Below are 11461 nucleotides of genomic sequence, written 5' to 3'. Positions count from 1 at the left end.
TACAGGTTTATTTATCCAGTAGAAGCTAATTCTATCCATTATTAACTTTCAGGCTGCCTCTAAGAAAATATTTCAGTGAAGATATTCCCATCAGTTTTCTGTGACCTGCTATGTAAAAAGTTTAGATTTTCATATAAGCAAATTATACAATTGTAATGCTTTATTACTGAAGGTTATTTACATACTGTTTAAGGCACAATAAAAAATAAATTACAATATAAAAGTTCTCTTTAAGTAGAAGACACTGAACAACAGGGCTATATTAACACTTGAGTATTTAGCCAAGACACAAAAGCTACAAGTTTTGCTGGAAACACCTTCCACGGGTTTTTAACTACCTCTTTACAGTTATGGAACATCAGCCAGACCATCTGTTTGAAGAAATAGCCAGTTACTATATTTTCAAAGGTTGAATTATAGAGAAAAATAGAAAATGTGAATGAAAGGTAATATAAACTTTAAATCTAATTTTTAGTTTCAAAACTGGGTACTGAAACTTACTTTTTTTAGGCAGTATAAAAGACAAAATGAGACAGGTATGGAATGCATTTCAGAAGCAAGGTTCATACGTAAATTATACCAGGGGTTTTTTTTAGTATTGGAAAAAATATCAAAGTTCATCATCTTTAAATACAGAGAAACTATTTGGAGATTCCAGCTTGTTAAAAGAAATAACATCTTCAGCCTAGTTGGTGAAAACTGAAAATATCAAGCTGTAAAAATGGGGGGGTTGCCCATGGGCAGGGGGTAGGGGGAGAAGTTCCTAAACTTTTAATGTTTTCTATTCTTTAAATAAACTCAGCAGTAACTTAAGTTTGGAAAGACACTGGGAGACTAGACACTTTAAAAAGCACTCTTCTTTCCATGACCCACTTATAAAGTTTGTTTTATCTACTAGTATAAGAGAAAAAATAATAAAGTTGGTTTCATTCTGTTAGCTTTGGTATTTCTTTACCCCCATACCACATCCTCCCCCAAAATAAGCAACTGAATTAAAACAAAAAATAAAGAAAGGAAAAATTTTAAATAATCTCTTCCAGATCTCAGAGCTTTGTATAACACCATACAAAATTATTATCATTTAGGGTTGATTTTTTTCACTAGCCCTAAATTTTTAAATTGTAATATACTACTTCAAAATCCTTCCATTTAACTGCTTAATGATTCCAGTCTACAAATGAGCATAGATTTTGCTTTGTTGTTATAAATTATTGAATTGGGGAAAAAATGTAGTAAGCTAAACAGTCATTCACTGCTCATAAAAGGTATGAGCTGTTAATTGCTAGTCACAGCACAGAAAAAAAGGTGACAAGTAATTCATCTTGGGATGGCATCTGTCAATCTATTAGTATTTATGTAACCTTCCCTAGTTACTCTGTGGTTTAGACTCGTACTACTGTAATCCTTGGATCAATTGACCAAAAACAAAAACAAACACCTGCCACCTAGCATATGCTGAAAGAAATTCAATGTGTCCCATACTTAGGGAGAGCCATAAAAAATCAAACTGTTCTTTAACAGTTTGAATTTAGGATTTTCTATTAATCAATCAAAAACAGTTGGGAACATTAGCTCACCTTTTAATTGAGAGTGTGAGAAGGAAAGAATAAACATGCTAACTTTAGTAGCAAGAATGCTGCTCTAAGGAAACTAAGATATTAAAGGAAATGTTATGACAGACAGGTTTGCTTTTATCCCACTTGATGCCAATATATGTGTACACAAGTCATAATCCACAAGGAGTGTTTAAGGGGAAAAATGTAGCTTCTTAGTATACAAAAGCTAATGAGCATTTGAAAAAATACAATATTTGCACTCTGAAATTAAATAAAACCTTAGTAACAGGGCTGTGTGTGAGTCTGGTGGTATCTGCTCAAGAAGGGCCCTATGATGGCTCCAGAAGAACGTTGCTTGTCTAGGTGGTTATATACTGCAGGGCTGGTTGGAAGACAGGTCACAACTGGAAAAGCCAAAGAAAAGCTTCCATTAACTCCAACTTATCTTAGGGCTCTTATTCTTGGAAATCTTCAGCTTCCTGAAATACAAAACAAAAGTTTCAATGGATAATGCATTTGGCGAGAGGGCAATAGAAGTACCTAGAATTATAAATACATATATATTATATCTATTCTCCATCGTGAAGGAAAATAGTCTTAACTATATTTGTCCTCTTCTAATTTAACTTTTAAAAAAAATTTCCTGATCCTTATTCCAATAGTTCTCAGGGTCAGTGTCCGTAATTCACAGTCTCTGCCTTGCATGGACTCTCACATGATCCATAGCTGCTCACGCACATACATTCATCCCCCCACCCCCACAACCCCTTTATCATAAACAAAATCAAATATACAGAAAAGTAAAGAGGGCAGTGTATGGAATTCACTATCAATTTTAAAGCCTTTTTTGCCTTCTTTGCTATAAATACATTTATTGGGGAAGGGGGCTAAATTTTTTAAAACAAATTACTGACATTTTACCCCTAAATACCCTAATATGCATTTTTAAAATAGGGACATCTTCCTGTGTACCACAATACCCTTATTATACCTAATAAGGTATATATAAGGTTAATTATTATTGTTAATAAAAATTAACAATAATTCCCTAATATTACCCATATTGAAAATTTTCATATTAAGACTTTCCCAATTGTCCCCCCAAATCTTTTTACAATTAGTTTATTCAAATTACTATCCATCCAGTCTGGGATCATACACTGCACTTGATTGTGTTACTTCCTTAAATTTCTTTTTTTTTTTAAGTTAGGGTATAGTTACTTTACAATGTTGTGTTAGTTTCTGCTGTATAGCAAAGTGAATCAGCTATATGTATTCATATATCCCTTGTTTTTTGGAATCCTTAAATTTCTTTTAATCATAGCCTCCATCTTTATTTTCCATGATTCTGATTTATTAGAAAATCTGCTTGATTTCAAAAATAGACCTTGGTAAGGGGGGAAAGCGGGGGCAGGGGGTGGGGTGGATAAATTGGGAGATTGGGATTGCCATATATACATTACTAATAAGAAAAAAAATCAAATTATACACTTTAAATATATGAAGTTTATTGTTGATTATATCTCAGTAAAAGTTCCAAATAAATAAACAGATAAATAATAAAATAAAATAAGCATAGACCTTGGTAAAAATCTCTCTGATACCAAAATTTTTTTCTAGGTTTACAATAGAATCATTTTTCTCCCTATTCTATTTTATAAATCCTTGAGGACTTTCACTGGAGCTATAAAAATGTGGCTTTTTCTGCAAATAATAATAGCGGACCTACTTCAGAGAACAGAAATTGTGATCATGTGAAAAATAAATCATCCTACCTTTTAAGCCTAATAAACCTAAAAACTGGAAAAACAAAATTACACACCACTAAAATTGGATTCATAGTCCCAATAACTAAATGAGAGGAGCTGAAATCAATTCCAAATAATACAGAAGTTCTCTTGTCAAAATGCCAAGCATATCTATTGTCACTCTCTTAAATGCCATGATTAGTTTACAATAAAACAAAAGAAAAAAACACTTTCATTAAAATTTTATTTACATATTGAAAGTTAATATATTATTCTTTTTGGTGGTAAATATAACCCCAGAACCTCAAATAATCATAGAATTCTCTTGGCTTTAATGGTAGTAGGATCTAGCTTCCTAGTCCTTTGCACAACATACACTCAAAGGGGAAGCCGTCCATAACACAAGATAAGACTTTTATCTCCCTAATTTCCAGCTCCTCTAATTTCACATAGGAAACACCTAACAATCATATAATCAGGGGATCCACAGTAGAGGTGAACCATATAGGAAAGCTAAGGAAAGAAATCAACCCATTTGTGACCCTTACCATCTAAGAATATTAGTCTGTGTCTTCTAAATAAACAGAAACGTTTTTTTCTTGGTTGAGCTTTTCTTCTTCTTTTCTGTAACATAGAAGCAGAAACCAATGTCAGGGGAACACAAAAGAAGCAAGGGAGGCAAATCCTACAAAGCTTCAGGTGAGATATATTCCCCCAAATTTGGAGAAGAGTTATATGCACCTGGGAGTAGATCCAAGCTTACAGAGCACTAAACCACCAGTGCTAACTAATAATATCCCTGCCTCCACATGACCCTGGGTATAAGAATATTTCTAGAAGGGAATATTCAGAATATTTCTATAAGGGAACATTTCTTAGAAGGGAATATCATTTGGGAACTCCAGGTATTTAAAGGAGACACCTTAGTTTACCGTTAGTGTTCTACCTCTAATTCTACTTCTTATTCAAAAAATAAAAAAAGAAAAGCATAAAATAAAAAACAAACAAAAACAAAAAAAGACTGACCCAGAAGTCATCATTATTGATTGTATTCTATTCAAACCAGCACAGAGTTTGCTTCATTAGGCTCCTTAAAAATCAGTTCTATTTACTATAGTAAATATTTCTTGAGGAAAAAAAAAAACAAATGGTGCTGGGACAGCTGAAAAATTACAAGTGCAAAAGAATGAATTTGCACTCCTACTTCACTCCATATACAAGAATTGATTTGAAATGAATCAAAGACCTAAGTGTAAAAACTAAGCTGTAAAACTCTTACAAGAAAACATAGGCATAAATCTTTTTGATCCTGAATTAGACAACGGTTTCTTAGCTATGATACCAGTAACATGAGCACAAGAGGAAAAAAGATAAATTGGACTCCTTCAGAATTTAAAGGACACTAATCAAGATAGTTGAAAAGCAACACACAGAATGGGAGAAAATAACTGCAAATCCTGTATCTAATAAGGTGCTTTTGTAAACTCCAAAATATATAAAGAACTCTTAAAACTTAACAATAAAAAGACAAATAACCTAATTTTAAAATGGGCAAAATATTTGAATAGATACATCTCCAAATTAAATATTTAAATACCCAATAAACACATGGAAAGATGCTCAACATCATTTGTCATTAGGAAAATGCAAATCAAAACCTTAATGAGATACCACTTCACACCCACTAGATGACTATAATCAAAAGGACAGACAATACAAGTGTTGTCGAGGATGCAGACAAACTGGAACCCTCATGCATTGCTGGTGAGAACATAAAACAGTGCAGCTGTTTTGGAAAACAGTCTAGCAATTCCTCAAGAAGGTAACATAGAGTTACTATATATTCCAGTAATTCCACTGCTGTTTATATTCCCAGGAGAATTGAAAACATATGCCTACACAAAAACTTCTAGATGAATGTTCATAGTAGCATTAATCATAATAGCCAAAACGTGGGAAACCTAAATGTCCATCATTTGAATGGATAAACAAAATGTGATATACTCATACAATGGAATATTATGCAGCCACAAAAAGAATGAAGTACTATATAACATGGCTGAATTTTGAAAGCATTATACTAAGTCAAAGAAGCCAGACATAAAAGATCACGTATTGTTGATTCTCTTATATGAAATGTCCAGAATGGGCAAATCCATAGAGACAGAAAGCAGACTAGTAGTTGTCAGAGGCAGGTGAGGGGAAAATAGGGAGTGATGGCTAAAGGGTATGGAGTATCTTTTGTGGAGGTGATGAAAATGTTCTGGAATTAGTGGTGATAGTTACACAACTTTGTGAACTTTGTGAATAGTGAATTTTATCATATGTAAATTTTATCTCAATAAAAAAAATATATCGAGCACCTCATATCAGCACGGCTGACTTTCCTAGGTACTGATTCATAGAGTCCCTGCTAACAGCCCAATTGTTCTTAAAAATGTATGCTTTACATTAAAAGTAAAGAATATTCTAGTAAAGCTTCACATGGCAAATTTTTGTAATATCAAATACTACATAGTAAAGAAAGCCTATAATGAAAATCTGTAAAATTAAGAAACTAAACTTACTAGACCCACAGACATGGAAAACAAACTTATGGTTACCAAAGAGGAAAGGGTGGGGGAGGAATAAATTAGGGGATTGGGATTAACATATACATACTACAATATATAAAATAGGGAACCAACAAGGACCTACTGTATAGCACAGGGAACTACACTCAATATTTTGTAATAACCTATAAGGGAAAAGAATCTGAAAAAGAGTACATATTTAAAAAAAAGAATACATACATACATATATATAAATATATGTATATATATATATGAATCACTTTACTGTACACCTGAAACTAACACAACATTGTAAATCAACTACACTTCAATAAAAAAACTAAAATTACTAATTCACACCCTAATTTATCCTGTGAATTTGAATTCTTTTATATAATATTTACTCAAGAGGAAGCATATCTGTTCAATGATTATTTAGCCCCACTATAAAATACCAAGAGTTGCCATAAAACAGTGAAGAAGACTTTCCCAGGGCTTCCCTGGTGGCACAATGGTTAAGAATCCACCTGCCAATGCAGGGGACACGGGTTCGATCCCTGAGCCGGGAAGAGTCCACATGTGGTGGAGCAGCTAAGCCTGTGCACCAGAACTACTGAGCCTGTGCACTAGAGCCTGCCAGCCACAACTATGGAGCCCATGTGCCACAACTACTGAAGCCCAAGCGCCTAGAGCCCCTGCTCTGCAACGAGAAGCCACCACAATAAGAAGCCTGCGCACCACAACGAAGAATAGCCCCCACTCACTGCAACTAGAGAAAGCCCGGACACAGCAACGAAGACCCAGTGCAGCCAATAAATAAATAAATAAATATTTTAAAAAAAAAAAAAAGACTTTCCCAGAACTGCCCAGCCTTACGATTTTATCTCCACCACTTTATGAGCTCTTTCAGCCCGTCGCTTTTTCCGGAAATGCTGGAAGAGGACCACCACAATTACTATTATGACCATCAGTGCACAGGCGGAGCCAATGGCCAGAGCCAGGAAGTGGATCTCAGAGAAGCGTACTGTAAGGAGAAAAAATCGAGTTGGGATTCTGAAAAGAGGAGGACTATGATGAAATCTAAGGATATAATAGGGGTGTATTTTTAAATGGAATCTTCCTTTCTTCTACCATATTAACCTTGTAAATTCTAGTAGCAGTAGGAAAGCCATACAGGGACTTCCCTGGTGGTCCAGTGGTGAAGACTCCTCACTTCCAGTGCAGGGGGCACATGTTCAATCCCTGATGGGGGAACTAAGATCCCATATGCCTTGTGGCATGGCCAAAAAAAGAAAACAGTAGGAAAGCCATATAGACTTTAGTGGTTCTGAAACTATGGTCCTAGGAGTAGCAGCTACAGAATTACTTGAGAACTTTGAAATGCAAGTTTTATCAGGCCCCACCCCAGATCTACTGAATTACAGGTGGGGCCAATCTGTTTTAACTTGTCCTCCAGGTGATTCTGATGCATGCTAAAGTTTTCAGAATCACTGGGCCAGTTGACCTACATAGTGGGGTAGTTATTGCTGACCTAATCAAATCCAGTGAACAAGCTATTTCTTCCTAAATCCTTCTCACCTCTGTCATTCAGTCAGTCATTTATTCAGGTTTATTAAGGGCCTATTATGTTCCAGGCACTTTGATGGAAATACAAAGCCAAGAAGACATTACCTTCAAGGAACTCATGCCCATTGGAAAGATAAGCAAGTAAATCAGTAACTATAGTCTAGTGGAGAAATGATGCAAGAGAGAACCCAGAGAGAAGGGTCCCTGAACCAGGCTAGAGTCTGTGAAGCCTGGGTCTCTTGATTTTTAGCTTGATTTCTGATTTAAAATTCAACAAACCCTTAGAGCCAGAAAAGACAGTAGAGAATATCTAGCCCAGGGGTTCTCAACCTGGATTCTGTGAAGGATGTGGCGGGGGGCTGGGAGGGACAGGGCATAAGCCCACAAGATCCACGTCATATTGTGTGTGTGCATTCTTTGTGGTAAACAGGTGGTTATGCTACTCATTAGATTCTCAAAGGGTAGTGATCCCAATATGTTTAAGAACCATGTGTTCTTATCTACCTGTTCATTTTGCAGAAGAAACTGAGATTCAAAGACATTACATTACTTCTTGCAATACTCAAATGACTTCTCCAAGGTCATACAGCTCTCTATTGATAGGGCCTTGAAGGATAATATTAGGAATGAAAGGAGGAAATGATATCACTTTATAGGCTTTTATGTTTTGGGTAGTAATGTTGTGTTGGTTAAGAGCATACACCAGCAACAGTTGGGTTAAAATACCAGCTCCTGTGTGACTTGGGGTAATTAACTTCTTTGAGCCTCAGTTTTTTCACTGTATAAAATAGAGATAACAATATTCATTTCTTGAGTCCTTATAAAAATAAAATTGTTTATGCAAATTGTTCCATGCTGTGCCTGCACATAATAAACTTTCAATATATGGTGGCTATTATGATTTTCAGTACAATTCAGAGATGGGGATTTTTATTTTTATTACTTTATTTTATCCTCACCATAATCTTCGCTATATTATCCTCACTTTACAGGAGAAAAAGGAAATTTATTTACAGCTGGTAAACTGGTAAACTGTAGCAGTGACTCAAACCCAAATTTACAACTCTTGTTGTACGGTCTTTGCTTTTTGTTATCTGGCAGTTTTCCAGGTTGTTCCTTACAGGACTGCAGGCAATATACTGCGTTAGTTTGGAGCACAGTTTTGGAGACAGAGGTGCATGGGTTTGAGTTCTGAGTGACTCCATTTATCAGCTCCATGACTTTGGACAAGTGACTTAACCTCTATGAGCACAGATTTCCTCATTAGTAAAATGGGTGTGGGGTGAGGGGGGAGCACCATAAATTGATATGAATATGTGAAGATTAGATATGATACGTAAATCCCCTAGCACACAGGAAGGGCACAATAAACAATAACTACCATTACTGGTATCTGCCTCCAACAGTGGTTGTGAGAATTAAATGAGATAGTACATGTCAAGCACTTTGGACAGTGCCTGACATAGAGTAGGGACTCAATAGTATCTTGTGAATAAATGAGTGAATGAATGGACCTATTGTGTGAGCCTTTTATCGGAGAGTTGCTTCCTCTCCCTTTCATGACCTCAATGCCATTTTTGTAACAGATTCCCTAGGTCCCTTTGCTTTATTTTCTGTTTCTTTCCATAGCCAAACAAAGCCTTTCTCTTTTTACCCCAGGACTTTTCACTCTCCCTCTGCAATTTCCAGATCCAAAGTGTTGGTCCTCTCTTTCAGCCATCACAAAAGTTTGCTCCTCTCTTTTCTACAAGCTCTCACACTTTCCAAAACCATTTCTGTATCACCTACCAGTGTGCACAACGCTGAGCTGGATCTCCCCTATCAGCCCATCCACATCAGGTGGGTTCTTCACCTGGCAGGTGTATGTCCCATTGTCATCAAACTGCAGCTTCCAGAGGAGGATGGAGACATCATATCGCTCTGGGTTCCCATCCCAGACCACCCGGTCCTTGAAACGCCCACTCATGGGTCTGAAGGGATCCACATGGTAGTAGAAAACCTAGAGAGGAGAAATGCCAAAGGTCTTATTCGGCCCCTGGGCAGGGAGGCTGAGATGGCAGGACCAGAAAAGAAACGCCAGCAAGCCTGACTGTCCCGTCTGCAGCTCTCCTGCAAGAACCCGAACCCCTTGCTTTCCCCTTTACCGGCCCCCCAGTTCTGGCTGTTGAATTGTTTCCCAACTTTACCCTGTGATTGTTGCTAAGAAAAATACAGAAAGGGGAAGGAGAAATGGACTGGCTTATTTTCCAAACCAAGGGCCGCCTACTTACAAACTGCTCAGGCCCCCCATCTCGAGGACGGAAATTCCAGGTCACTGTTAGAGCATCACCCACAGGGGCAAAGCTGGAGAAAGTGCATTTTAACCTAACATCTGTTCCATTGAGAGCCTCCAGCACACGGGGGGTGTAAATTTCCACAGCTGCTATTGGCCAAAGAGCTGCAATGAAAAAAAAGGGAAAGGAAGGGTTATCAGCAGATGTGTATTAATAGAATTTCTGCTGACACTACCAAAATAAAGGTGTAAGTAGGGCGTCAAACAGAACTAAGACGCCCCAGCTCTCACTCAAACTCACTTCACCCAGAGTCTATATACTCCTACCTACATGTAACCTTGACCCTCCCATTCCTTAAACAACTAAAAATACCACAGTAAGCCTTTACTCAGTGCTCTCACTTTCTTCAAAGCATGATACTCTAGCCTCATGGTACCCACTTCAAAATTGCTGTAACAAACTACAAACATCAGCAAACAAAACTGAAAGCAGAAACAAAAAATCAAACCTAATCAGAACAAAAATTAGACATGTATTCAGATTAAGCATGATATGTTATGTGTATAATGGTCCCCTAGCAGGTAAGTTTTCCAGAAAGGGTCCTTGTTATGTGAATTTCATACTGTTCCTAGCCTTCTGCAGAAACTGAGTTAATCAGCCCCAGACAGTTTAGCTTGCCTGCGCGGCTGGAACCTTTATACCACGTGACATTTTTTTAGCATGATATTTACATTTAAAATGTGCATGTTGGGGCAGTTACAAAGCCACAGTGGGTCTCTCTCCTTAACAACCTCAGCTTTACCAGTGCTGCCGAGAGTCCCAGACAAGACCCACACACAGAAACCCGAGTGCCAGGTTCTGCCTGCAGTGGGAGGTTGAGAGCAGCCACAAAAAATGGTGTGTAACCTGAGATTAGAAAACCCTCTCTGTGCCCAAATCACTGGCAGCCAGAACACACCTAAACCTGTTTTTGCAAAAGCAATTCCCCGCAAACAACCCACCACGTCAGTTTCATTACAGTCAAAACTGAAACGAAATGCAACTGTCTCAGGCTCCAAAACTTCTTCTTCTTCAGGCTCCAAGTCTTCTTCCAAGACTCTTGAAACTTCTTCGACAATTAGCTAACTTTATAGCCTAGGCAGTGGAGGAGGAAATGCTCAGAGAAGCCCGCAAGCTCTTACCTGTGAGCTGTATGCCAAGAAGCAAAAGTGCAGCACGTATAGGGCTCTTGCCATACATGAGGGAAACCCAGCCCTGGCCCCAGAGACCAGACCGGGCAGACCAAGCACTCCAGCACCCCGCCAAGGCCACTCCGGGAGGAAAGAGCACTGCGTTTTTCCGCGGAGAGGAGTCCGTCTCTCACCTATGGGAACCTGAGCACCCGTGCCTGTGAGTCATTCCTGCTCTGCCGGTGCACTTTGCTGGAATGAAAGGTGGGGCCTCAGCTCCCAACGCCCTCCTTCCTTCCTTCCTTTCCTCCCTCCCACCCTCTGCACTACAAGCACGTCTGCACAAAGTCCCAGACTCTGCAGTCCTGTCTTAACTGTTCAGTTTCTCTGGACCTTGGCCTCCGGATGGCCTCGGAAACAGCCAAAGGAGGTGGTGTCAGTCTGAAATGTCCCAGGATGTTTTGAGTCTGGCCCACACACACACATTTTTTTAAAAACAGGTTTTAGGCTTGCCTGAGAAGTGAATGTTGACCCTACCTGCTGTGATTCCACTTATCAAAGCACCTCCCTGAGGCCACTGTAGCCTAAACTGGATTC

At 38.1% G+C, this 11461-nt stretch overlaps 1 protein-coding gene across 2 annotated transcripts; it reads right to left on the bottom strand.

Moving 5' to 3' along the window:
- Positions 1 to 140: 140 nt before the first annotated feature.
- Positions 141 to 11131, bottom strand: MPZL2 (myelin protein zero like 2). Of its 2 annotated transcripts, none has more exons than XM_057748872.1 (6): positions 10877 to 11131; positions 9693 to 9859; positions 9211 to 9421; positions 6733 to 6880; positions 3853 to 3928; positions 141 to 1960 (listed from the first exon to the last, which is right to left on the bottom strand). In XM_057748872.1, the coding sequence occupies exons 1-5, from the start codon at positions 10932 to 10934 to the stop codon at positions 3865 to 3867; spliced, it is 648 nt and encodes a 215-aa protein (XP_057604855.1). In that variant the 5' UTR covers positions 10935 to 11131; the 3' UTR covers positions 141 to 1960; positions 3853 to 3864. The 2 variants fall into 2 exon arrangements, with proteins under 2 accessions (XP_057604855.1, XP_057604854.1); XM_057748871.1 differs by having other exon boundaries at positions 141 to 2035; positions 10877 to 11128.
- Positions 11132 to 11461: the final 330 nt, after the last annotated feature.

The sequence above is a fragment of the Hippopotamus amphibius genome, chromosome 9 (genome assembly GCF_030028045.1).
Source record: "Hippopotamus amphibius kiboko isolate mHipAmp2 chromosome 9, mHipAmp2.hap2, whole genome shotgun sequence".
Taxonomy (NCBI): domain Eukaryota; kingdom Metazoa; phylum Chordata; class Mammalia; order Artiodactyla; family Hippopotamidae; genus Hippopotamus; species Hippopotamus amphibius.
The sequence above is the reverse complement of the archived record's forward strand: the minus strand, read 5'-3'. Positions and strand labels throughout refer to the sequence as shown.